General features: G+C 56.2%; 2 protein-coding genes across 2 annotated transcripts; both read right to left on the bottom strand.

The window, feature by feature from the left end:
- Positions 1-7,418: 7,418 nt before the first annotated feature.
- Positions 7,419-11,301, bottom strand: GFRA4 (GDNF family receptor alpha 4; the record flags this gene model as incomplete). Its single annotated transcript, XM_082857808.1, is given in 6 exon segments — positions 7,419-7,499; positions 7,667-7,758; positions 8,483-8,702; positions 8,704-8,821; positions 8,921-9,266; positions 11,256-11,301. Coding segments are annotated over 6 exon segments (903 nt in total).
- Positions 11,302-13,919: 2,618 nt separating this feature from the next.
- ADAM33 (ADAM metallopeptidase domain 33) lies at positions 13,920-27,390 on the bottom strand (the record flags this gene model as incomplete). Its single annotated transcript, XM_082858012.1, is given in 24 exon segments — positions 13,920-13,945; positions 14,447-14,514; positions 14,517-14,608; positions 14,710-14,775; positions 14,778-14,800; positions 16,074-16,221; positions 16,297-16,405; positions 16,489-16,566; positions 16,661-16,859; positions 16,943-17,051; positions 17,198-17,393; positions 17,635-17,724; positions 17,837-18,014; positions 18,541-18,683; positions 18,771-18,855; positions 18,939-19,105; positions 19,267-19,338; positions 19,426-19,491; positions 19,735-19,921; positions 20,008-20,084; positions 20,282-20,360; positions 22,339-22,415; positions 24,729-24,808; positions 27,291-27,390. Coding segments are annotated over 23 exon segments (2,463 nt in total). The 3' UTR covers positions 13,920-13,945; positions 14,447-14,472.
- Between the last annotated feature and the right edge of the window lie 146 nt (positions 27,391-27,536).

Below are 27,536 nucleotides of genomic sequence, written 5' to 3'. Positions count from 1 at the left end.
GGGAGCCATCAAGTGTCTCTGGCTAGAAACCTGTGATTGAGTGATACTGGGGCAGTTTGCTACAGCAGCATCAACAGCATCGCCCAGCCCCCTTGCAGTTAGGTTGGGGCCATAAACTGGGCTTTAGCCAAGAAATGTTGGAAGAAGTGATATATTCAAGTTCCAAACTTTGCACAAACACCATGCTCCCACATGGGACTCCCTGGAGGTCACGTGTTAAAGACACTGGAGATAATAAGGGTTCAAGTCACCACTTAAAGGCAAACCACCTGACCAGCAAGAGCTGTGTGCTGGCCTGTGCGTCTGAAAAGCAAACTTTACCGACCCACTGAGATTTGGCATTTTGGCAGCTTTTCTTACTCTTATTAATACACAAACTGGCACCTTGAAGTACAAGGCAACTATAACCAAAGCCTAAGGTATGTGGCGTTGGCTTAGTTAGTGGTGAGGCGGCAGCAATGAGAAAACAGACACAGCAGGCAGAACAGCTGGGGATCCCTGTCAGGTGGTGGCAAAACATCTGGTATGGCTATGGTGTGGATAGCTTGTTAAAGCAAACTACTTTTTTGCTGTGTTTACTGAGTTTTTTTGTTCAAGGGGAAGAAGCTGGAAGAAAAACAGAATGTGGTATATGTTGATTGTTACTTGGCAAGACAGAGTTGAGTTCCAGAAAAAAATTAGCCAGTTTACAAGCAGAAGTGAAGGGGGTGGAGAATCCTGAAATCCAGAGTTGTGAAGTGTTGGAAAAGCCAAGTAGTCTTGCTTCCAGTCTCCAAACAGTAAGACATGCTTATGAGCAAAAAAAGGCCCAGGGAGACAGTGACTTGGCCTCCGAGTAAGAATCACATAGAGGGTGTGGTCTTCCTGCTTGAGCCTCATAACCTTAAGGCCATCATCTTGAGGGGGAGTCATGTGGATAAGCAGAGAAATAAAGCGAACCTGAGAACTGTGCCCAGGAAAGAACCAGGAATGCTGTCATTGACCCTGGGCCTGCCTGGTAAATAAATAAAAAGCGTAGGTTTCTGAGGGAATTATGTTGCCAAGAAAACCATTAGCTTGACCATAAAAAAATGAGAACAGCCAACCCTGTGACTATCGAGAGTCTTAATTAGAACCACCCACAGGCGGGAGATGGTTGTGAAAGCTGTGCAAGGCAGGCCCACCACCCAGTGCCACCTCAGATGTGGCCAGAGAGCAGATTTGGGCCTGGTCGGGAACCTCCCCCACCTCGAGGCAGGATTTCAAAGTCCCTGTAGGCCAGTGATTGCAGTGTGTCGGCCATCCTCCTCCTGCCCATCCGGCCGCTGTGTGTCGGCCAGGCACTGTTTGGAGTCCAGGGACTTAACAGTGAACAATGCGGACCAAATCCCTGTCCTGGTGCAGTCTACAATCTAGTAGGAGAGACAAAAATAAAGACAAGGCCAGGTAATAATTTCTGTGAATCAAGGATGGGGTAGGGGTTGGGGTAGACAGTGCTGGGGGGTGTGCTGGGGGGGCTGGGGAAGGCTCTTGTGGTAAGGTGACAGTGGGGTAGAGCTCACTGAAGGAGGGAGCTGGCACATGGACACCTGGGACAAGAGTACTCCAAGTAGAGGGAGCAGCAGGTACAGAGGCCCTGAAGAGGCAGCGTGCCTGCTGGGTGTGCGCAGCAGCAAGGCATGGGGGCTGTGGGGGCAAAATGGGTCCAAGAGCAGTGGTAGGAGTTGGGGCCAGCCAGGTCCTGCAGGAAAGTAGTTCTCAGCGGTACAGAGCTTCCCCTAGGGGACATCTTGGAAAGACGAGGGGCAATTTGATTATTGCATTCAGAGGGGCACCACTATGATTTAGTTGGTGGGCCTGAAAAATTCTGTCACCAACTGCAATGTCACTCCTAGTATCTGAGTCCCCAACCCCACACATCTCTGTGGGTTGCATCTGAACAGACATACACCTTGCAGCCCTGTATTACTAGCTGTGTGACATGCCTGGCAAGGATTCTCTTGCATCCTGTGTCCCCAACCTGAGGAAGGGACTAGACTAGATGATGCTGATGACTGTATGAAGCATGTTGCACAGGGAGCTGGGGATCCACCCTGGCTGCTGGGGCCCGTTTCCATATGCTGTAGGTCTTTCCTCCTCATTTGTGTAATCCTAGTCCCTGGAGGGCTCAGGTTCTGAGGTTTTGTACATGTTTTATCTTCTTGTGCATATACTCATCTTGATTTTCCTCTGTATCTTCTGCCTTGGACTGGAGGCTCCTTTGGGTGTGGGGTGACATGTCCCCGGCAGGACAGCTTCCCAAGACATCCTTCAACCCAGGCCTTCCCAGGCCTGCAACCCAACAAGGCAGGGCCACATATCTGCCTCCTTTCACATGCAAGCCAAGCTTACTGGCAAGTTGCCATCCAGCTGGGGACCTCTCCTGAAGCCCTGCATAGCCCCTTCCCTCCTGCCTCTCTGGAAATTTCACCCACCAGTGTCCACAATTCCTGTAAAGATAAGCCAGTTCTGTGAGTTTGGCCGCACCTGACTCAGTTGGGGTGGGTGGAGAGAGGAGGGGGGCAGTGCTTCGTACCAACCTTGCACCTTAGACAACAGGCTCCAAGCCAGAGCCGGCATTCATGAACCATGAAGTTTCCACTCATAAATCCATGGATGCTTCCAGCACCTGCCCTTCTGCCTGTCCCATCCCTAGCCACCTGCCAGCTAGAGGCTCAGTGTTGACAACAGCTAACAGAGACCCAGCCACGGGGATGAGGCCAGGGCCAGAACTACAGTTTCCCAGAATGCATGTGAAAGAGTGATAGCAAGCAGGCTACCTGGCAGGACACAGAGGCCAATACTCAGATGTGGAGCAAGGCAGGACCCTTTCATGGTTGTGGGGGCCACTGGACTCAGCTTTGAGGTGTTTGGCCAGACTCTACACGTTACGAGTCAGGACCGTTTTACATGGAAGCAACAGAAACCAAACTCAGACCACCTTAGACAACTCCATTAGTTTCTCGAGGCTGCTGTGACAAATTACCCAACCTTGGTGGCTTTAAATGACGGAAATTTATTCTCACAGCTCTAAAGGCCAAAAGTCCAAAATCATGGTGTAAGCAGAGCTGCGCTCCTCCCAGAGCAGAAGCTCTAGGTGAGAATCCATTCCTGGCCTCTTCTAGCTTCGGTGGCTGCCCACATTCCTTGGCTTGTGACCACATCACTCCTGTCTCTGCCTGTGTCTTCACAGCACCCTCTCTTCTGTATGTCTATCTAATCTCCCCCTGCCTCTCTTTAACAAAGATGCACAAGACTGCATTTACAGCTCCCTCTGATAATCCAAGATAAGTGCCTCCTCTCAAGATCCTTAATTCAATCACATCTTTTGCCATAGAAGGTAATATTCACTCTTTTGCCTACAAATAAGGTAACATCCACAGGTTCCAGGGATTAGGGTAAGGACAAATCTTTGGAGCCACCATTCAGCCCATTACAGCAACAAAACCCTACAAAAGTCAACTGTCCCAGAGGTGGCAAGACGATGGCCTCTGCATGTCACAGGGCCTTGTCCCTTCTTTTGGCTTCTATCTCCAGAGTTGGCTAGGTCCATGCCCCAGACAGCCTCAAGCCTCCCACAGGAAATGTTCACTCTGGGGAAAAAAACCAGAAAGCCAGGCTGACACGGGGGCCCTGTGACCTTTCATTTTCCCCCTGCACCCAACAAGGAAGCCTATTTTCCTTGCACGTTGTCTGATGTTAGAGGCTCCATTTGATTAAACCCCATGCCTGAGCTGGAGAGAAGTACTGAAGGAAGACAGCCAGCTGCTATGGAACAACTTTGCTATTTTCCATTACGTTCCACTCACTTTTATCTTCCCAGTCTTTTGAAAGGCATATGCCTATATTTCACTCTATCTGAGTAAGAAATGGAAGTAGTAGAGTTTAACACACTCTCACATAAAGCACATAACTTAGCATTGTGTGCTTGGGCTACCACACAGTGGTGGTAAACAGGGTAAGGCAAAGCTTTCACTTGACCACACACCCCTGCCCCCCCCACTCTGCTCCAGGTGTCCATTCCCACACAGGTGTAGGTGGCTGAGAACATTCCTCCTTTGTGAAATGGGAACAGGTTAGACTCTGAGCTTCGCTCTGTCCAACACCCCTCCTTTTTCCACTGGAAAACTGTCCTTCCCATTCCATGTGATCTTGGTGGGCTGACATCACTCTCCAGGCCACAAATCCTTGGAAAGAGAAGCGCCTTTCTCTGCTGCAGAGTGCTAAAGGAGAGACTGTAGATATGGGGCTGCTGGTAGCATCCTTGCCTACCCTGTGGTGAGAGCCTATCTGGCCTCAGAGGGGAACACAGACCAGCAGGGGTAACATCATTTGAACCCCTGGAGACAGCTGTACCTGAAGCCCAAATTGCTCAGATGCCCAAGCCAGTTTGATCTGTTTGGTTCCAATCAGGAGAGTACTGGCTGAACCTGGAGGCTGGTTGACAGCTGCCCCGTGCAGTGTCTGTGGGTTTGGTATGAGTTGTTAACTACAGTCTCAGAGCCAGTGGCTCTTTTTCTGGTCAGGGCAGCCCCAGGCCTGGGCTTCGGCGTGGTCTGTACCTAACCCCTGTGGCTTAGGTCGGGTTCTCCAGAAGTGAAGCCCAAGACAGGGATTCTCAGACCATGATTTATTGGAGGGAGTGCCCTCAGGGGAACCTGTAAGTGAGGAAAGCAGGAGTGGGCAGGGGAAGGAGCTGAAGTAGGATGTGGTCTCAGCTGGGATCCAGCCTCAGCCTGATCCCAGAGGGAACTCTGAAGCATGACTGGCACACATAACTATCCCCCGAGGCACGCAGGCCAAGCCTCTGAACTCCTGCCTCAGTCAGTCACTGGCCACCTCTGGGAGCAGAGTGTAACCTTATAGGCACTTCTTCTAGAAAAGGGGTCAGCTGTGAGCTGTGTTAGCAGCCAACATCCCCAGCAGCTTGTGGATGGGTTGCACTGGCCCAGAGAGTTCTGAGCAAGGCACCAAAAGCCTCCACTTCAACCTGTCTTGTGATCCTGTTACAGCAAAATTAAAAATGTTTTCCCTCTCCTAAGAACAAGGAAAATAAAGGGAACAGTGAAGAGGCTAGAGAAGAAACATAACCTGGCCTGAAAGAGTTAATCACTCCTAGTTTTATTTTAACTGTTACTAATCTGTAGTGCGTAACTAGATTTGTACTTCACAAAGCTAACCTATCTATTTTTTTTTTTTTTGGCTGTGTTGGGTCTTCGTTGCTGCGAGCAGGGGTTGCTCTTCGTTGCCATGTGCGGGCTTCGCACTGTGGTGGCTTCTCTTGTTGCGGAGCACGGGCTCTAGGCGCACGGGCTTCAGTAGTTGTGGCATACGAGGTCAGTAGTTGTGGCACACGGGCTCAGTAGCTGTGGCTCGCAGGCTCTAGAGTACAGACTCAGTAGTTGTGGTGCACAGGCTTAGTTGTTCCACAGCATGTGGGATCTTCCTGGACCAGGGCTCGAACCCGTGTCCCCTGCATTGGCAGGCAGATTCTTAGCCACTGCACCACCAGGAAAGTCCTAACCTATCACTCTTTAACACTATGTGAATTACATCCTGCACTCCCTTGTAGCAAATCACCCCTTGTAGCTGTCTGCATTTCAGAAAGGAGGTCGCAGGCTGATAACCCAGAGACTAATAGACCCAATTACTGGGTTGCCTGACGCCAGCAGTGGCTGTTTTGAAATAGTGCAAGAAGAAGAATGCAAGAACTTCAGTATTTTGATACTTATCACTCACTTCAGGACTGTGAACTCCCCCTATAAGAATCCCTGTAATTCCCCAAGGAAGGTGGGGCACAGTTCTTGAGGCGCTAGCCTACTGTATCTTCCCTTTGCCTGGCAAAGAAAAAAGCCTCTCTATTTCTTATCTTCCAAATCTCTGTCTCCATATTTCTATTCAGCATCGGTGCATAGGGAGACAAGGTTTGGCAACAGTCCCTGCCAAATCTCAACCAAGTTTGAGAAGAAGCAGTCCAGAGACACGTTAACTCATCAGGAGTCCCCAAGCTTTTGAGGAAGGCTTAGTACCTTGCCCCCATTGTTCTGCCCTCTCCGCCCAAAACTCCTCCACAGAACTGCAATTTAACACGATGCCCTTGGTATTCTCTGGGTCCACACTGGCCACAGTGTTTATAAAAAGCTTTATGATAAATTTCCCTCAGCTCAAGGAAAGAATTTGACGCTCCAAGTGGACAGAAACATAAATTATGCAGAAATCAAAAAACAAAACCACCATCTTTCAAGTGTCTATCAGGGCGAGGCTCTGTGTGCACGGAGGTAGGGCTTCCCTAAGTGAGAACAGCACGTGATCCCGGGGCTCCCAGGAACACCATAAGTGGAAGTGTGTCAATCAGGGCCTATGTTTGGCTGCAAATAACAGACACCTGGGGAGAAACTGGCTTAAACAAATTAGGGGTATAATTTTTCTCACATAATAAAGTCCAGAGGAAGGTAGACGGGCTGGTGAGCCACAATGTCATATGGTTCCACTTTCAAGATGGTGCCCATGCTCCCAGGCATTGCCTCCAAGTTTTGGGCAAAAAAAGGGGAGGGTTGAGGCCAGAGGCTAAAGGGCCCAGTCAGCAAGTCTACTCCTTTTTAAAGAGCTCTCCGGGAAGGCTTGTCTGTGAATTTCACTCAGTGGCCAGAAATGTGTCACATGAACACCCCCTAACTGCAAGGGAGGCTGGGACATGTACTGTGTTTATCTGATTACTAGCAGAGAATGAAAGAATAAACAAAAGCAACCAAAGTCCCTGCCACTAGGACCTGAGAGGTGATTCAGTTCAGCATCCACAGGTGAGAAGATGATGCCTGGAGAGGTTCTGAGGCCACCCAAGTTCTTGGAGGCCAGCAGAGGCACACCCTGTGGCTGACCTTGGTCTCCAGCCTCCCAGGACACAGATCACATGAAAGCAAGGCCAGTCTCAGTGCACATGGATTTATTGAGTTATGGATGCCATTCCTAGTGCCAGGTTGAACCACTGGGAAGATGGCCATATGACCAGTGCAATGTAGGGAACTGGATTCTCACTCTAGGTGGTGTCCCACAAGCAGCATATCGTGGACAGGAAACACTCTGACAACGTTAGTTATGGGGTGCAGGTGGCTATCATGATGGGTGGTGCCTAACTGGGAGGATGCCATGACGGCTGGAGTAGTAAAGGGAGTTTTGCCTACAAGTCTGTTCAGAGGGAGTTTTGCCTACAAGTCTGTTTAAGTCTACCCTTAAAGCATGATAAAAGTGTCCAGACCTGCAAAGGGCAGTAAGGCAAGAGCACTGGGGCCAGCTTGGGAGGTAAGCCAGTCCCTTTTCAGTGGGGCAGTAGGTCACCAATGAGGCCCAGTATCCCAGGCAGGGTGGGACAGTTGGCTGTTGTCCAAGGTCTGCTGTTCTCATCAGAGCAGGGGCTGGAGAACCAGAACAGGGAGCACGGAGAGCATGGAGCTCCCCTCCAGGGACGCATCTGCAGAGGACACCTTGGCAGATGAGAGCAGAGTATGAACTTGGGCAAAAGCCTGGCTCTGCTCTCTGCCACCCCCACTATCCCAGGCCATTCACGCCTCCATCTAGGCCCAACTGGCATGGAAGGGTGGAAAGAGGCAGTGCAGGAGCTGCCACCTCACCATCCCCTCCCTGAACCTACCTGTAGGAGGCTGTGCTCAGGGTCCTGGTGGGGGTCCAGCTGGTCGTGTAGGACTGAGGGCCACCCACCGTCAAAGGCCTGTATGGCTCTATCTATGGAGGGAGGGGTGCAGGATGGGCTTGGCTGAGAAACCCTAGCACAGGGCCCAGCTCCTGAAGGACAAACTGAGACCCTTGGCATCCTGCGTGGGCCCTCCCCAGATAGAAATGGGAAGATAGGACGTCCGCAAGGCTTTTGGAATGGAATGTGCTGGGCGAGGAATAACAAAATAAAAACAATTGTGTTAAGAGTGCCTTACATACTGTAGTCTTCTATCCTCACAGGAGCCTGACAATTATCATCCCCATTTTACAGATGGACACAAAAAGGCTTAGAGGAATTTAACTCTCAGCTAAGTAAGTGGCAGAGTCAGCCTTCAAACCCAGGCCCTCTAACTCCCAAAGTGGTCAGCGAACCACCCAGCTACTCAGACCCGAAAGGCAAGATCTTTAATGGGGGGAGTTGGCTATGCGTGGCGGAAGCAGGAATCTCGCCTTGTTCCATTCCAGGGCCTCGGAAACTTGTTTTAACCGCCCCCACTTCCTGCCCGCAGGGGCACCAGCCTAGACTACCCTAGGATTCTACTTTGGTCTGTGACTTGGTCTTCGGAACCAGCTGGGCGCAGATTGCCCAAGGGGCAAGACGACAGCAGAGGGGGTAAGTGGGCCTACAAGGCTGCCTCTGGGGGCCTCAGTTTCCTCAGCGCCAGCTAGGCAGCTTGGGAGGGGGCAGAAAGCCCCGACTGGACTCCCTTCCCGCCCCGCCCGGGCCCCTCACCCAAGCAGCGGTTCCTTGTGAAGAGCCCCCGGAAGACTTCGCACTCCTCGCGCCGGTTTCCGCTAGCTCCGCAGTCGCACCAGGGTGCCACGCGCGCGCTAGCGTTGTCCACGTAGTTGGGGGTGACGGCGGTGCCTGCCGAGACCCCGAAAGCAGGATAATCGGCCCACCCGGATAGAGGCATTCCCAGGAGAGCCCCCGCCCCAGCAGGGATCTGGGCGGTGCATACCCACGAGGCCGGCGTAGGCGCGCAGGCAGCTGGGGATCTGGTCTCGAAGGCAGCCGTCCAGGTTGCTGGGGGCAGGCGCGCAGGAAGCCTGGAAGGCCAAGAGGCGGGGCCTGCGCGGGGCGGTCCGAAGGCGGTGAGTGGGAGGTAAGTGGGACCCGCCCCCCACCCGCCAGCCCCGCCCCCTCCCTCTACTCCACCTCCTCCAGCACCTGCAGACCCGGCTGTGCTCGCAGGCGTCTAAGGGCGCGAGGCAGGAGGGCGGGGCCGGTTCAGGACCCGAGAAGGCGCAGGAGGGCACGAAGGTCTGGCGCCGGCGCTCGGCACATGCGGGGCCGCCGCACGGGCAGAAGAGCAGCGCGTGGGTAAGCTCGGGCGGCCCGCGGGCGAAGAAGCGGCGCAGGGCGCGGCGGCAGCGGGCGCGGGGGCAGCTCCCCGGCGCGGCCCGACCCAGGCACTGCACCACGTATGCGGTGCGCAACCGCTGGCATCGCGCATCCGCGGTGCACGCGTCGGCCGCGTCCACGCATCGGTTCGGTGCGACAGCGCTCGGTGACCCTGGTGGAGCGGCGGGCAGGCTGTGGTTGTTGACGTTCCTTACACACACACACTTCACCTCCGCCTCCCAGTCAGGGCCTCCGAAGATGCTCAAAACTCGAGGTGGGCAGAATGTGACCCGAATGCGTGAGCGACTGGTACTGACTGACCTTCCGTTGTGGAGCTGGGCAGTGGCGGGGTCAGGGATTTCCTGCAGCACGTCTGGGGTGGATGGGGCGCGTCGAGGCTGGGCCTGGCCTCCCGCAGAAGCTGAGGCCCACCCTCCGCAGGCACCACCCCTCGCCCATCCAAAGAGGGGTCCATGAGATTCCTCTCATTCTCCTGGGCCCCATCTGACACGGAAAACAGCAAGGCTTCTGGGACCTGACTCATGGAGACTTATCAGAAATGGTGCTGAGGACAGTGGCCGCTCCTCTTCTGCTCTGACATGCCGGGACGCCTGACCTTTCTTCCTTTCCTCTCCTTCCCCCTCCCCCTTGGAGACCCTTTGAGTGGCCTGTAGGTTTCAGGTTCTCCTTTCTTCTTGACCTTCTCTTGTGCCTCCTCCTGCCCCCTGCCTCTGCGTCTTCCCCCTCCATCCTCTTCTGGTGCTCCCTCCTCACCGATCTAACTGTTGCTGCCCCATCTGGATGGACTCTGGTTTCCTCCTGGGCTCTCCACTCTCCACTAGCCAGATAAAAAGATTCCCCACTAGGGCTCTGGGCACTGGAGCAATTTAGGCCTGGCTGCCAGGGTGTGGATTCAAGAGAAGTCCCAGATGGCAGGCCACAGGGCTCTGTCCTTAGCCACAGGGCACTCCACTGGGGGCAGAGAGTGTGCCTGGCACAGCCCAGTCACACACCAGGGGTCTGTTGGGCAGAGGGTGAGCTTTATCCAGAAGTGCTATGGGCCACATCTAAATCCAGCCAAGCTAGGGTCTTTGGAGGTCAGAACTTGGCAGCCCCTTCCTAGGACCTCAGTCACAAAACGAGGCTACCCCCGCCCCTCGGTGCTCTCAGCCTCCAGGAACCTTGCTCAGGTGAGAAGCCTCTGGCACCAAAGTTTGAGGGAAGTTTCGCAACCTGGTTCAACACCCATCTCGCTCTGTGTGTGTGTGTGTGTGTGTGTGTGTGTGTGTGTGTGTGTGTGTGTGTGTGTGTCTGGCACTGGCCGTCTCTTTTGGGTGGCTGTGGAGGAAGGTAGAATAGACACTGAGGGCTTGGAATAGGTCTGTAAGTGGACGGGATGGACAGGAGAGGGGGAAGCCTTTCCTTTCTCTCTCCTTTCCTCCCCTCCAGTCTCCTTCCCTCCCTTCCAGGACTCCAGAGCAGCAGGCAAACTTTGCCCTTCTCTCTCAGCCAAGCCCTCCCATCCCCAGGCCGCAGCCACACACAGCAGCACCTAGTGTCTCCTGAGATCTTGGTTCCACTTCTGTTCCTTTGCTTACCTGTTTCCCTCCACCAGGAGCACCCTTACTTCATGTTCACCCTCAAAACAGCACATCTCAGCTCCAAAATCTCCTCTGCCTTGAACGTTTGCCAGATTCCTTTCTCTTCAACCTACACCACCTGGTAAAGTGACCCCTCCCTCCATGATGACCCAGGTGAGGAAGGGGTAGTCCAAGCAGGTGGAACAGCAGATGCATGGCATGGAGACACTGAAGATGCAGGGCAAGGAATCAATGTGAAGCTGCAAGACTGAAGGTGGAGGGCTGGGGCTGGGGGAAGGGTAATAGAGCCTGGAGAGCAGGCAATAGGAAAAAGAAAGTTTCTGGGGCAGAGCTACCAAGGTGAGACTTGGGAGACTTAGGAGGCCGTGGCTCTGTGGGACCCAAAAGCTGGAGGCGGGGTGCTGTGTCCCCACACCTCGAGCACAGGTGTCTCATTGGTGCCCCTTCCTGCATTTCAGCTTTTCCTAGAATCACCTTCTTGCCTTCTGCTTGAGGAGGGAAGAGGATCAGGGACAGAGAAGCCGAGGTTCAGAGGTCTCGGGAAGGAGGCAGGCACTCACCTAGAAGCAGTAGCAGCAGCAACGGGGGTGCCAAGCAGCTGGCCATGCTGGGCAGCAAACAGAGGAGAGGACGACGAGAGGCAGAGCCCCAGTCAGACAGGTGCCTCCTTCCCAGCTCCCCTGAGCCATAACGAGATGGAAACCCAAGTGTCTGTGCTGACGTGCTCTTCTGGGGGGGAGGAGCCTTTGCATCAGGAATGACTCCCCGCCCCCAATGAGTCCCCACCCAGGCTGCGCCTTCACGCAGATCTGGGAGCCACTGAATCCAGTGCCAGAATGTGCCTAGATGGATCCCACCACACCCCCCCAACACACACACAGCAACGCCCACACAACAACCCAAGGAGACCTTGTCTCTCCCACGCTAAACCATTAACTCTATGAAACAACACTGTTCTTTTCCGTCTCTTATAGTTTTATTGTTAACTTTTTGTTAGCTAATTTTAGACTTGCAAAAAAGTTAGAGCATTGCAAAAATGCTAGCGTTCCCTTTATATCCCTCACCCAGTTTCCCCTAACATCAACATCTTACCTGACCATAGTACAATTATTAAAACTAGGAAATTCATGTTGGTACAAGACACTTAACTATAGACCACTTTGAATTTCCCCAGTCTTTCCACTAATGTCCTTTTTCTGTTCCAGGATCTCATCCAGCATCCCACATTGCACTTAGTTGTCATGTCACCTTAGTTTCTTCCAATCTGTGGTAGTTCCTCAGTCTTTCCTTACAAACTGGGTGCTTCCCTATGTGGCCCTGCACGGTGGGCAGTCCCCCTTCTCGAGGGAAATGCAAGCCATAAAAACTTCTTTCAGTGGCATTAACTTCTCTGTCTCATTGCTGTGTCGTCTCTATAAATCAGAATCCCACAGCGAACACAGGAGTGGGCGTTAGCAAACAGTCTCATTCAGTGCCTTCAGCTGGTAGAGTGAAAGCAAGGCCTGAGCCTTGGGGCTACTTCTCTGCTGCCAGTGGGTGATTGCAAAAATTCCCCAATTCTTCACACCCTATGAAATATGATTTTGCTTCTCCTCCCTGGAGGGGAGGTGGGGTTTGCCTCCCAATCCCTTAGAACCTGGGCTGGCCCTGTGACTTGCTTGGGCCAACAGAATGTTATGGAAGTAAATGTGCCAGTCATGGGCTCTCAAGAAGCCTGACAAGCTTCCACATACTCTTCTGCAAGAGGAGATGAGTGAGGTACTTGCCTCAGGATCACAACTACTGATTTTTCTTTTTGCCTCAGGCTCCAGAAATGCCTTGGTATGGTAACTGATCCTGTCTTTAGTTAAATTTTTGATATTTTGTTCATCGTGGACTTTTGTATTAATTTTGATCTTTAAAAATATTACATTAAAATATTTCTTATCTTGATTACTTTTTGTGCCCACGGTGAATGCCTCCCTTGTCTCACTCTAATCCTGGTCCTGCTCGCTTAGAACCCTCCCCAGCTGTTATGTGAACAGGCCTGGGCTAGCCCGCTCATCCCCATCACCCTAGCCAACAGCCAGCCAACCCCAGAAGCAGCGACCAGCAGTTGACTGCAAATGTATAAGTGAGCTGAGCTGAGACCAATCGAACCACCAGCTGACTTGCCAATTCACAGAATTGGTTATTGTTTTAAGCTACTAAGTTTTGGGGTGGTTTTGTTATGTAGCAACAGCTGATAAAGAAGGTCACTCAGCAACTTTTGCATGAAGCAAGGGGAGAGAGTAAATGGCTGTTCAGGGTGTCCAGGGGAGGCAGGAGAGGTGGAGCAAAGGGAACATTCAAGTTAGGCAACACCATCCTATGCCCCATACATACGGGGCCTGGCTGTCATCTGAGGCTCCACCCACCAGCCACCACCCTTTGTCACCCTCAGGGAGCGCCATGGTGTTGAATTTACAGACAGAAAAGACAGAAGTCCCAGGGCAACATGTCTCTCTTCTGACTTCTACTTAGGTGTCCTTTCGAAAATGGCTTCCTTTGTCCCCTCCCATGGAATGGAGGAGAGGCTGATTAATGTCCAAAGTAAGGGGACTGCAGCAGGCCCCATGCTTCTCTGAAACCTCACCTAAGGACTAGGAGTGGGGTGGGGCTGAGGAAGCATCTGAGGGAAAAGAGAGGGTAGGAGATGGCAGGAAGGAAGGTCCCAAGGATTTTGTTTGTTTGTTTTGCAGGGGCCAGGCTCCAGGGAAGTGGACTCAGTCTGAAATGTAGGACCCCTGGAGTCCAGGCTTCTGTCCCAGCAGTCACTGCCCTCCAAAGAGCTAGGTCCGAATAAAGTGAGTGTAGCAGACACACCTAGGCTGCCAGGACACAGGCCTCTCTGGGTGCCCAGCATGACCCAGCGCCCCCTAGTGACAGGAGGTCAGTGACTACATGACCTTCCCTCCTGGGACTGATGGATTCTCGCTTGAGCTGGAGGGTGTACCCTAGCAGGATCCCGCAGCCCTAAGGAATGGGGACAGCACTGCGCAAATTTTGATGAGGCTCCAGGGTCCTGGAGTAGGTGGTGTGGCGGTAACTCAGGGAAGAAATTTCGAAGCTGCCCAAAGGTGCAAGAGGTCTGCTGACTCGCTGGCTCCGCCCCTGGGGGGCGGGGTCCAAGTTCCTGGTGTGGCTGTCAGTAGCCACCTGTCCTTAAGTCTTCTCATCTCAGGAGTCACTTTTCACCAGAGACAGGATCTTGGCTTTTGGACTCTACCTGCTGAGAATGGCATGGGGTGGGGGGGGCATCATCCCCTGAGGGCTGGGACCCCAGACTGCAAGTCATGCGTCAGGGACCCCCTGTCCTCCCTCAGGGAAAACCAGTGACCCAGGAAGAGCCAGAACTTCCTCCCCTGCCCCAGGGGCCTCCAGCATCTGGCCCCAGACAACAGCTTCTCCACGTGGCCTGTCTCATTTCCATACTATAAGCTCAAAAACCTCAGAGTGGGACTTCCCTGGTGGTCCAGTGGCTAAGACTTTGCACTCCCATTGCAGGGGGCCCTGGTTCGCTCCCTGGTCGGGGAACTAGATCCCACAAGCCGCAACTAAGAGTTCACATGCTGCAAATAAAGATCCCACGTGCCACAACAAAGATCCTGCATGTCGCAACTAAGACCCAACGCAGCCAAATAAATATTAAAAAAAACTCAGAGTAAGGGACTGTGAGATGAGGGGCAAGAGGTGGATGGGTGAGCAATGGGAAGTGGAGGGCCCCACCTACCTTGGGGGTACAAGCAGGGCCGTGGGTCACAGGCTTCTCAAGGTGGCTGTTGGGCTCTGACAGAGTTCTCAAGGTCTGCGGAGCAATAGGTGGGGGAAGAGTGCTGTGAACATAGGTGGCAGGAGTCCCTGATGCAGGGTGGGGCACAGGGGCTCAAGGTGGCTGGGTGCTAAGTGGAGAGGAGGGGGCCCATCTGGAAGGAGGCAGAAGACAAGAGCGTGTCCCTTTCCTTCCCTCCCCATCTCCCACTGTGCCTCATGCACCCAGGGCCTGGGGCTCTGCAGTGGCTGTCAGGCCCAACTCCATTGGGTGAACACTGCCTAGAGGTGGCCCCTGCATGGGCCATCTTTGGGTCTGAGCAGTGGATGAGAGGCCAGGAGATTGAGACAGTGACCGTTAGTAGGGACCCTGGGGCTTCTTCCCTGCAGCCAGAGGCTTGCACCCAGTTTGTTCTGTCCAGCTCACTTCCTGCTCCCTCCTGAGAGGAGCCCTTGGGGTCCAGGCTCCAGTTGAGACTCATGCTTTCCCAGGGCCTCTGACACTTCCTCTCTCCAGCCCTGATATTTCTCCTAAGCTCTGGAACCACCCCAGCATCCTCCAGATGTTGGCATCACTCAGGTCCCAAAGAGGGGCGGACTTCCTTCCCCAGTGGTACCTGTATTTGTGCTCCTTGTCATTGGGTGGCCCTGCTGCCCTTGATGACTCCAAGCTATGCTCAGCTGCTCACATCCCATCTCCCAGGGCCTTACCACTTCCTTTGATGTCTCTTGGAAACAGTCTCCTCAATACTTCACCTGGCTGATGACATGTGTTTGCTGCCCCCCCCTGTAAGCCCCCAGTGATGACACACCAAGCTCTGACCACCTTGATCCTCTGCTCACAGACCCACAATCAACACTAATTGTGTCAAGGCCCTCTCAGCTGGTGCCCTGCCCCTGTTTGGGATGCCCTCTTCCTCCATCTCCAGCCCAAACTTTGCCCTCTCCCTCAGCTTGCCCAGAACGCTCCCAAGGCTAGGCTGTGTCAGATGTGGTCATAGGGCTCATGCCTTGCCCAGCGCCCAGTGAAGGGGCAGCCCTAGACTGACCATGCTTGGTATCATGTGACCCTCATCCCAGGTCGTGGAGAACTGGGTTAGGGGCAGGCCCTTGGCACAAGGGCAGCCAGCACCATAGCTGCCCAGTGGTAGCGAAAGGAAAGATGTGCTGGGCCCTGCATTTGGGAACTTGAAGGGGTAACAGCAGAGATTTAGGAAGAGGAAATGCCAGAAGGCTGAAAGCTCATGAGAGAGAAGCTGGAGAGGCCTTGAAGGGTACATTGGAGCAGGAATTGCATTATAAGCTGGTGAAAAAACAGGGCAAAGTCAAGGATGAGGCAGCCTCTTGGTGGGAGAAAAGATATGGACAAGAGGTACTGAATCCCAGCAGTGGGGACCAGGGTAGAGGGCCCTGCATGGATCCACGCCTTTGGCTTCACTGGAAGGCCACTGGGGCCTTCTGCTCAATGCTTCTTTCCATTGCCTTTGCCTGCCTCTGTGCACCTGGGGGCAAGGCCTGAGGACCCCACCCCAGCTGCCCCAGGTCCAGCAGAGCTCTGAGGAGCAGGAACCTTAGCCCTCAATGCCTACCCACTGCACGTGGGGTCCCTCCTTGAGCCCCAAAGGCATTGTTGGAGACGGAGTTCCGGGTGCCGGCAGCAGCACCAGGCCAGGCCGGCCCCAGGGAGCAGAGGCAGCAGAAAACTAAGGATCACCGCCAGCGTGAAGGTGTCCTGGTCTGTGGAGGACAGGGCATGGCTGAGTCCTGAGGTGCATCACAGGGGCCCTCCCCACTTGCCCCCCATGGACGCACTTTCAGGCTGCATAGGACCGCTGTCCACACTACCACCAAACCCTGGCTTGTCACAGAAAGGCGGAGCCCAGCCCAGAGCACAGTGGCAATTACGGTTACTATTGCAAACCTGCAGTGGAAAAGAGAAACGGAGGGTCCCACGAGATCAGGGACTTCCAAGGTCACCCCCCACACACCTTTCAGGCCACTCACCCCGCGACCATGGCAGGCGGTCAGGCAGAGCTCCAGCTCTCGGAAGGTAGTGTTCCGGCAGCGCCTTTCCTGGCACACCTATGGGCAGTGTGTGCACTGGGCAGTGAGGGGGAGTGATGCTTTGGCCTGCAGGACTCAAGTGGCAGGGAGGGGTCGGGTGGGCAGGGCTCACCATTCTAGGTCCACACTGGGTGCCTGACTCTACCAGGCCCAAATCAGGCAGGTCCAGCTGGGTGCCGGGCAGCACGAGGGCTCCCTTGCAGGTCACCTGGCGGCTGCCTAGGGGTACGGTGGAGTCCACCGGCACCATGTGTGGCGCCAGTGCACTCTGCTCCCCGCCCTGGCACTGCAGTTTCCCACACTGCGCATCGCTAGGGACGAAGTGCAGGGTAGTCAAACAGCGTGGAGTTTCTCCATACCCTCTTCCCCAGCTTCCCCTCCCTCTGCTCCCCACCTCTGCGCACAGGGCACGAAGCTGCTGTCGCTTTGCTGGCCGCAGTTCCCATGGGCGTCTCCCGCAGAGTTCACAACCTGGAAACAAACCTCCGGGGCTGGGCGGGAGCCTGAGGAAGCATGGGCGGGACTAGGGGCGGCAGCCCAGACCTGAACCACTCCCATTCTGCCTCAGTTTTCCCCCGCCCACCTCCCCCTAGAGCATTAAACTGAGCAGGCCCGAGGATGCGGGCGGAGGGCGCGCCCTTGGTCTCACCAGGCCCCCAGAGCTGCTGGCACTGATGCTCCAGCGTGGGACACGCGCCGTCCCGGCAGTAGCCGCGGCCTCTGGCGCAGGGCGAGCCATCCAGTAGGTAAATGTCGGGGGGGCAATAGGGGGAGACGCCCGTGCAGAATTCAGGGAGGTCACAGTCGCCCGCTGACCGGCGGCAAGGCGCACCCGCCGGCTTCAGCTACGCAGGTGACCCGCGTGGAGGGAAGGCGGCGAGGCATAGAGAGAAAACGAACAGTTAGAGATCCACTTCGAGAGCGCCAATCGGACATGAGAGAGCCCTGTGGGGAGGTCCAGGCGAACCCACGCACAGAGCAGAGCCAGCACCCGCAAGGGGGACCGGAGGGCGCCGATTAGCCAAGACCAACAGGCTGGCTCCCAAGTGCCCCCAACCCTCACCCCCGAGCCTCCCATACCCTCACCAAGCAGTGTGCGCAGCAGTCCCCGTGGGTGCACTGGGCCCCCGCACGCAGCGAGCAGTTGTGGGCATGGCAGCAGGAGTCCGGGCACTCCTGGAGCCGGAAAGGCGAGGAGGGACCAGGTGAGGGTGCAGCGCCCAGACCTCCGGGGAGGGGGCAGGCGGGGACCAGCTTGGTCCCCCGGGGCTGGTCGTGCGGACCTGACCTGGCCGGCGCCGCAGTCGCACTCCTCGCCCTCTTCCACGAAGCCATTCCCGCAGTGCGCCCGGGGCACTAGGAGCCCGGAGTCCGGCGCGTTGGAGAGGCACGCGCCCCCTCCCTTGCTGAAGAAGGCGCGCAGCTGGCGGCGGCTGCAGGCGCTAAACACTCGCGGGAACGGGTGCCTACGGGCGGGGGAGGGCGTCGGGCATACGGGGACCACCCCCTGCCAACCCCTGCTGGGCTCCAGTCCCCTCCCCCCGGCACACAGGTGCTTGGCTACGCAGCCGCCGGATGCGCGAACACCGCCTGAGCAACTGGCGGCTAGAATTCTCTAGAGGCAGAGCCCAGAGAGGGTAAGTAACTCTCGCAAAGTCACACGGCGAGCGCGAGGCGGGAGCGTGTGACGCCAAGAGCGAGCAGCCCAGGACCCAAGGTCGAATCCCAACCCAGCGCCTCTCCTCCCGGCGTTGGAGTCACCTCGCAAGTTTGTCCGAAAATAATTTATCATATCATGAGAATCCACTTTGCCTGCGTTCCCTACACTTCAGCCTCATAAACAACCCTCAGGGCAGGCACTATTATCATCATCCCCATTTCACAGAAGAAGAAACTGAGGGATAACCGTTTCGCCCAAAGAAATGCAGCTGAGGAAGGCCCGGGTCCCGCGAAGCCTGTCCTGCAGCCCCGCCCCCGCCCCGGCGCCGGTACCGGGTAGCTGCGGCCATCACGCAGCCGCCCTGCTCCGCCGCTGCCTCCACGCAGCAGCCGTCGGGGTCGTGGCTGAGGCCGAGGCTGTGGCCTATCTCGTGGGCCATGGTGGCTGCAGCACCAATGGGGAGCTCCGAGTGGTCCTGGGAGGGCGTGGGGACGGTCACTGCGGGCTGTGGAGACCACCCCCCGGCACCTCTCCTCCTCCTCCCGTCCCAGGTGGCGCTCACGGTGCTCACGCCTCCAGAGCTCTCCGCGCGGCACATGCCCTCGACCGGCGCCAGGCCCACGGTGGCGCCCTGGAAGGCGCGGCCCCTGAGGGAGGAGCGCGGCTTGACCGGGCGGGCCGGGAGTCCGGGCCGCCCGGCCGGGACCGCGTAGGGGTCGGAGGCACCCACGTGAGCAGCTGAGCCGAGTCATGTGGCTGCCGTGCCCACAGTCCCTGGCGCCACTGCAGGAAGGCCCAGAGCGTGGCGTTCGCGTCTGGCGTGACGCGGCTCTGGTCCTCCTCGGTCCACACTTCCAGGCCGGTCAGCGCCACCTGAATGTCCAGAGTCCTGAGAATCTGCGGGCGCGGCGGGGCAGGGCTGAAGTGGGGGACCGCCGCGGTGCCCGTGCTCCTCCATGGGAGCGCCCCTCTTTCTTCCCCTCCGTTCCCTCTCCCCATCTCCAAGCCTGCCCCTGTCGTGGTCACCCCACAAGTGCTCTTCCCCCCACCGACCCAACCTGATCCACATAGCTGGCGACCTCCAGAAGACGCTGTTTGGTGTGGTTCAAGTTCCGGTGCTGGGTCAAGAACTAGAAAAACAGCAAGTAATACCGCGTGTGAGGATGGGCTGCGCTCACCCCATCCAGGCCTGCCAACCCCCTTGGGGCTTCTCTCACCAGGGTGTGATCCGCCACTATGTACAGCTCCAGGTGCCTCGGGCTCCCCAAGGACTCCCGCCTCTCCTGGGGAGGCGGCAATGGTGACCCTGAGTGGCAGGCTGCTGGGCTTGAGCCCTGACCACCAACCCCAATTCCCAGAAAGCACAAAGTTAACTATAAAATTTTGCTAGAACTTGTTCCTTCAGCCTCCAAATAAAAATGTTAGGACAGGAGGCCCTGAATTGGGGCTGCACATTCCTGTCTCTTCTGATTTTAAAGGGCTCTGGATACTGCATTCCTACCCCCACCCCTGCCCGTGCTCCTGACCCTGATCTGGGTGGCACACGAAAGCCTGGCCATGTCCCTTTTGTCCCCAGGGTCCCTGTAGCCACAGGCCCCTTTCCAGCTGAGCAGCTGCTCCGTCCGGAAGATCTTGTGGGTCAAGAAGTCTTTGGAGTCAGCTGGCCAAGGATGCACATAATAGCTGGCATTGCTGCTGAGTGTGATCAGGCCCCTAGGGTGCAAAGGGGTACAGGGGTGGGCAGTAAGGGAACTCTTTCCCTAGCCCCAGGCCCAGCCCTTTCCCCCAGAACTCCTCACCTCATCCCAGAGCAGATGCTGAGGACTACCCAGGAGTCCAGGAAGCCCCTCACACGCCCATGGTAGTGGCAATGATCCTGGAGAGCAAAGGACCCAGCCCCAAATCTCAGCCAGGACTGAGGTGGGAGGGGCAAGAAAAAAAGCATGGTGGGGGACTGGCTCCAGCTTCTCCTTAGGAACAGGAGGAGAATGGGGGAAATGGTGGAGAGGCCCTTGGTGGGTGCATACCCCAGCACTCCTCACCCTGTCCTCAGAGTCCATTGAAGTATCTCACCGTGTGGTTGGGGAACAGCACTACTGGCTGCCCATCTGGGCTGTAGTGGGTTTCTGTGTATCCTGGAGCCAGCAGCCTGCTGGGAGGGAGTGTTGCAGAAATTACTTAATCCAGCCCTGCTTCCTCCAGGATGCCCTCTGGTCTTCCTCCCTGACAGCTAATTGAGTAGCTCTATGAGTGAGGCACAGGGCTAGCACTTAGGAAGCAGCTGAAGTGCGTCTTAGGGAAGGGACAGGAGTGACTGTGCATTGCTCAGCTCAGAAAAATCTTGGGCTAGAATGAGCAAGGTGAAGGTCAGGAAGGAGCCTTGGTAATGGCTTAGATGTGGAAATGGGCGTGTGGGAAGCACCAGGGAGGAACAGGAACATGGGAACGTTTGTGGCTCCCCTAGGACCTGTGACAGGCAGCTGGATCCACAGGTCAGGGGTGTTAGAAAGAGACTGGGCAGGAGGAGAGGAGTCAAGAGACACTGCCAAGGAGGTGCGACTTGGAGCCAAGGAAGTGTGTGAACTCCCTAGGTGGCCCTGGCTGCTGCCTACCCTTGTTGGGCATCTGGACAACCCTCTAGCCCACCTCCTCCCATTCAGAGTTCCTTCAAATCTTCTCCTCAGGCCCCCAGGTCCCACATATCTCCCCACCTGTCCTTCACTGATGCTCACCCCCTGCTTCCAGAGAAAACAGAATCCACACCTGCTCCTGCCCTGCCCGTCTGAGCAGGGATCCTCCTCCCTTCCTTCTCCAGACCCCACTCAAGTAATTGAATTCATCTTTGGGCTCCATCTCATCAGGATCCTTCCCACGAAGATGGATCAACCATAAGTAAATTTCTCTTCTTTAAAGAAAATCCTTCACCCCACCTCACCTTGGCCTCTTTACCCGCAGACTGCCCCCAAAGACTTGTGATGCCTGCTTCTCCACTTCCCAGTCTTACTTCCTCCTCCAGCTTTGCTCCCCCACTCCACCCACACACTCAACCTTAGGAGGGAGGTGATGTGATCACCCTTTTTTTTTTTTTTTTTTTTTTTTTGCGGTACGTGGGCCTCTCACTGTTGTGGCCTCTCCCGTTGCGGAGCACAGGCTCCAGACGCGCAGGCTCAGTGGCCATGGGTCACGGGCCCAGCCACTCTACGGCATGTGGGATCTTCCCAGACCGGGGCACAAACCCGTGTCCCCTGCATCAGCAGGCGGATTCTCAACCACTGCGCCACCAGGGAAGCCCTGATCACCCTTTTTAACACATGGGGACATTGAACCCCAGAGAAACTATGGTTAGGCATGGTGGAACCTGAGTTCCACCTGAGTTTGTTCCCAGTGCATGGGGGAGAATAAAACATGTGTAGAGTGCTCAGAACAGTGCCTGCAATGAAATAAGCACTTGATAAATGATAGCTGTTGATAACACAGTCTAGATGGTTTCACGAACCCACGCTCCATCTTAGACATTCACCTCACCCAGCCCAGCTCTGCCTGCTCATTCACCAGCTCAGAATCTTTGGCTTTGCACCATCCTGGACACTCAGCAACAAAATGGCCTTCTGTGATCTGGCCCTGCTAGGACTCCCCAAATTTGTTTCCCCTTGCTCCCCTCCCTCAGATGGAGACTCCCCAGGCAAGCCAGACAAATTGGCACGCCCTCTTGAATGTGCCTTGACCTATGTAGCCAGTGTACCTTTGTCCCTGGCATTCCCGAAGCCTGGAGCACCCACCCATCTTTGGAATCCATCTTGGATTCTCTTTTGACTCAGCACACCCTGTGAGCACCCACCAGGTGATGCTCACTCATTCCTGGCAGGAAGCTGACAAGATGTTTCTGGGGCCGGGATGAGAGATGTGCCCCACAGCAGGGCTGACCCAGCCTCAATAGCCCACTTCAGCCTCGAGGGAGCCAGTCATGGGCTAGCATGACTCGCCCTGTCACCTGCACCTCCTCCTCTGGGGTTCTCACCCCATCCAGCCTCCATCTAGGGTTCCCATCAGTCTCTGTCCCCAGCACTGAACCCTCCCCAGAGAGAGGGGCTATTCTTGGCTCCCAGCTCTTTCCCCGGCCTGGTACTCACTGATTCTTCTCCAGCTCTAGCAGGAGCTCCTGGCCTTCAGCCTTCAAGACCACCAGCCCCACTTCTAGCTTCGAGACCTGGGCAAGAAGGAGTGTAGGGCTGAGAGGGCGGGCATCCAGGTCCCCTGCCTGCCAGGAAGCAGGAAGGATGTGGAGCTGACTGGCGAGGGAGTTCATGGGGAGAGCACAGGGGCACGGGGCAGAAGGCCCCCACTTGCCATTGTGGGTGTGGATGGGTGTGGGGTGAGAACTTGCAAAGGTGCTTTCAAACTCAGAATGTTTGTTGTTCTGACAGCAGCCATTTGACAGAGCCTGCTAGGTGCACTCCACATCCTCCCTGGAGAGACAAGTGGTCTCAGAAAGATGCCATGCCTTGCCCAAGGTTACTGGTCTCTTCCTCTGGTCTTCCCTCCTCTTTCATGCCCAGAAGCCTTCCTCTAAGCAGGGAGGAGAGTGGGGTCCTGAAGACATTGATGCGGCAGAGTGGGGTAGCCACGGCTCAGGCCTCCTCACAACCTCTCCTTTCTGTACCTTGCTGTTCCCCACTCCCTGTAGAATTCAGACTTAGTACCTCCACCTCCAATGCTGACTAGCTGCCCACCCCCCCAAATTTTCCTACGCCTCTAGCAGGATCACCCCACACCTGCTTCACTGAGCCCGTGAGGTAAACACTGACTCACACGCCTTGCCAAGAGAAAAACTCTGGTTTTCTTGGCTAGATGTCAGGAGGGTGGGCCTGGGCCAGCCTGCCCACCTCTCCTTCGCCTACCCTCTTTGCCGCTTCCACCCTGTGGGAATACCCCATCTGCCCGCTTTGTCCACTCCCTGGCTGGGGGCCCAGAGCTGGAGCGGGCCAGGAGCCTCCTGGAGAGCAGCTGTGTCCTTGGAATGCTGGCCCCCACTTTTGCTGGCCCTTCCCTTTTATCCCACAATGCACTGGCCTGGGCCCCAGGCCAAGAGGCTCAGAGTCTTATGGAGGGGGCCTTCCTCTGCAGGTGGGGAGCAAATAGTCCCCTCCCCCAGCCAAAGGCCGCCCTAGGCCCCAAGCATGAGCTCATGTGGCCGGAATGCCACTTGTTTTATTGGAGAAAGATTTGCACAGAGGAAAGGAGGCAGCCCAGATGGAAAGCTTCCTCTTGCCCCACCCCCATCCCTCTCTCTGTCCCTCTGCAGCCCCTGCTGTCCTCATTTCTTGCCCTCCTGGTGACCCTGCCCTTCACCATGCACTCCATCTCCAACCTAAAATGTAGGTGTTTCCTGCCTCTGGGACAGGACACCCTGCCACTCTGTCTGCTGTCCTCATCTTGGCAGGCTTCCCAGGGACAGAAAAATTGAGGAAAGCAAATTCCCTCTGGCACTCCCCTCCTATTTGGTCACAGCCCAGGCCAGGCCCAGAGGGACGTCCGCAGTCAGGGTGGTCTCAGCATGTGATGTCCCTTCCCCTATGCCAGTGATGAACAATCTCAAAGCTCGGGCTGGCACCATGCTGACCCCTTGAATGGGGGCCCTGAGGGTCTGGGGGACCCAGTGAGGGCCCTAGGTTGAGAGCTGCTGGGCCTGTGGGGGCCCCCCGGCCTACACGGCAGTGCTCTCCTGCCTTCCTCCTTGCAGGCTTGGACAGTGGATTGTCTTCTCTTTCCTGAAAATTCATGATGAAAAGGGTGCTCCAGGCTTGGGGAACATTGGCCAATGGTTTCTTCTGGGTTAAAGAGCTGTGTGACCTTGGGCAGTTTCTCCAGCCTCTCTGGGCTTCAGTTTGCCCCTCTGTGAAATGGGCATACAAAGGCTGTTGGTCTCCATGCAGCACAGCTGTGTGGCACATACAGATGGGGGCAAGGTTATTCTGAAAGTGTGTGATGGATGGCCGTTGGGAGGAGACTGGGACAGAGCATCCAGAAGAAGCAAAACAGGGTGGGCTTGCATTTGGGGGCACTAGGAGAGAGTGACTACTGGGCAGAAGTGGCGTGAGCCAGTGAGACAAGTTTCAGGCCCCTAAATGGCAGGGTCCTGGAGAGGACAGCAATTCATCCACAGGGTCACATGTTCTGGTAAACTTCGCAAAAGGAAGATATTTTGGTGTTTTCTTAAAGAGGTCCTTGAAAAGCTTCTGGCCCCACCTCTGCCTGATGGGGTGGAGGTGGCCTGAATAACACTGGGAAGAGATGGTTAAGGAGGAGGTGGGGGAGAGGAAACTGGAAAATGACTTCCATGTGTGCAGCCTCTCTCCAGCTAGACGTCTCCCACCTGCCCCTGCCAAACCTTCGGGGAGGGGCCTGAAGGACTCTGGGGATCTAGGGACCCCAGCGAAACTGCCACGCTGATATCTGGGGAGGGGCAAAGGGGCTGAGAGACCCTGGGCCTCTGCAGAGTAAGGGATGACCTGGCACTGACCGGCTGCTCCAGGGTGACCATGTGCCGGGGTCGTCCATCCAGAACCCAGTGCAGGGTGACTGGCTCTCCAGGGGTGTTTCCTGGGGAGAGGACAGAGCACAGGGTGAGGGGAACCTGAGGGACATAGGGAAATTGGAGACAACAGAGGGATAGAGTTAGAGGATGTCAGCAGGCAGGAACAGGAGACTCCATCTTCAATACTCAAAAGTTTAGCCTGGGGCTTCCCTGGTGGCGCAGTGGTTGAGAGTCCGCTTGCCGATGCAGGGGACACGGGTTCGTGCCCCGGTCTGGGAAGATCCCACGTGCCGCGGAGCAGCTGGGCCCGTGAGCCATGGCCGCTGAGCCTGCGCGTCCGGAGCCTCTGCTCCGCAACGGGAGAGGCCACAATAGTGAGAGGCCCGTGTACCACAAAAAAAAAAAAAAAAAAAAGTTTAGCCTGGAGAAGGGTGGCCACCCATGAGGCATCCTTGGAACTGAGGAGCCACCAGGGAGGTGGCAGAAGAGAGACAGAGGAGCCTGGGAAGAACTGCTCAGCTGGGCACTTGGGAGACCCACTGACCTTGGGAGGGGAGAATTGGTCAAAGATCACAAGGAAGAGACCAAGGCCCCTAATACAGAGGGGAAAGGAAATGGGAGGCAGCTTCAGGTATTTTTAGACTGGGCAGCAGATGCTTTTAGGGTGAGAGATGTGTGAAGACAGGACGCCTGTGTCTCCCCCACCACCTGAGAAAAACAACAGCCAGATGTTGCCCAAAGCTCCCTCTGGGGGCTTCATGCTGGGGGCAGGGCTTCCAGGGACACTGGCCCAGAAGCCCCCTCCTCGAGTCTTCAAGAGTGGGGGGGTTTGTTTGGGAGACAGAGCCTGAGTGCTCCCAGGACGGGAATGCTTAAGGGGGGCTCCAGGAGGAATACCAGAGTGAAGCATTTCATTACTCAGAAAGTGCCTGGAATGCTCCCCTGGAATGCTCCCAGCCCCCCTGCCAAGTGGACCCCGGAAACTCTCACCACACCCGCCCTGCAGGAATCAGACCTCAGGCTGCCCAGAGCCTACAGGCAGCCTTCCCTCCATCACTGGGGAAGCCCAGCTCCCAAAACTGACAGCTCCCCAACTCCCGCCCAGCCCTGGCCCCAGCCCTGCCCAGGCTGAGATGGCTGCCCATGGAAGTGGCTCAACTCCTGCCAGGCCACACCGACTCCTTTCTCCTTCTCCACCTCCTCCTGCAGACCCCATCATCAAAGACCTGGAATCGCAGCCACTTCAGGAAGTCCCCTTCTCCCAAGAAGCCCTCCTTGATTGGATCAGCAGTTTCCATCAGGTAGATGGGGGTGAGGGTGGGGAGCTGCAGGGCCTTGGAATTGAGGCTGAAGGGCCAGTGTAGGGAGGGGTCTGAGTGCGGGGTGGGGGGTGGGGGCGGTCTCAGGCTAGAGAGGACTTAACTCGGCGTGGAACACCAGGTCCAGCTGGCCCTGGGTTTCCCAGGGTGGAGAGGGGAAGGTGTGCCTGTGTGCATGTGTGAGTGTGGGTTCTCCTCCTGGCCCTGTGCACACACGCTGGCCATTGGCACCTTGACGGGGACAAGGAGGCAGAGATGGAGCTGTGGTGACTAGGTGGATGGGAGTGGAAACTGAGGAGCCAGTGTGGTGTTGGGGAGCATAGAGTCCCTCTCCATTCCTCCCAGGGGTCCCTTCATCCTCCCCTGACCCCAGGCTGAAGAGGAGGGAGCAGCGGAATGCCTGGGGACCATCCCCAAAGGCATGAGGTCTGTCATCCCTCCCCCTCCACGCCCCAGAACAGGGCAGGACCCTATCCTTGTTGCCACCCGCCCCCCCACCCCTGCACAGTGCTCTGGAACCCACTGTCCCCAGGCTGCCCGGCCCTTCCTGCCCGCCTTGTCACGCACTTGATGTACAGGACTCCGCCAATCCTCCCACCCTTTGGGAGAGGTTTTCATCAGCCCCATCTCACAGAGTTTGTAGAGGTCAAACTGAGAAGAGACAGAGCTGCAGTCTTCCCCCAGGGCCCTGCTAAACAGACACCTTCTGTTTGAAGCCGTTTCTATCTAACCAAACAAGGCAACAATATAAACAATATACACACTGCCCCAAGGCCCTGGGATGAGGGGGTGAACATGGAATGATGCATGAGTGTGGAGGCCACAGCTAGTCCCTTAGTGTGAGGGCGCAACAGGGACTCCAGGGCACCGGTGGTCTCGGACTTCCTGGAGGATGGAGGCCCGCTGAACCCTAGGAGATGAAGGTGCAGGAACCTTCATACTGGCGGATGGGGCCACAACAGAGAATCCAGAGGGGTTTGGGGCTGCTAAGTGGCTGCTTGAAGGGAAGGGGCCCTGCCACTCTGCTTCGCCATTGACACAGGGTATCTGGGCACAGTGTGCAAGTCTGGGCCCTGAGGCCAGCACAACTGCAGTTGAGAGTCCCTGGGCAATTCCCACAGAGACTCTCCCAAACCCTCCCCATGGCCTGTCCTCCTGGACCGCGCGATCCCCGGGGATTTCCGACCCTCCATCCCCGACAGCGACCTCGCGGCGCACTCCCACTCACCTTGAAACGCCTCAGCCCCCCACACCGGCCACGGTAGTCGCAGTAGCAGCAGCAGCCCCAACGCCGGCGACCCTCGAGCTCTCCGATACCCCGGGCGCATAGCTGTGAGCGCCTAGCGTCTGAGCTGTGGCTCCCAGCTCTCGGCTCCGCCCCGGCTGGATCGTGGCCGACCCACGCCCTCTGCAGCCGTCCCGCCGCCTCCCAACCCTCCCGCACCCCCATCCTGGCCCGCAACCCCCTTCTCGC

Source organism: Leucopleurus acutus (assembly GCF_964270905.1).
Source record: "Leucopleurus acutus genome assembly, chromosome: 16".
Taxonomy (NCBI): domain Eukaryota; kingdom Metazoa; phylum Chordata; class Mammalia; order Artiodactyla; family Delphinidae; genus Leucopleurus; species Leucopleurus acutus.
The sequence above is the reverse complement of the archived record's forward strand: the minus strand, read 5'-3'. Positions and strand labels throughout refer to the sequence as shown.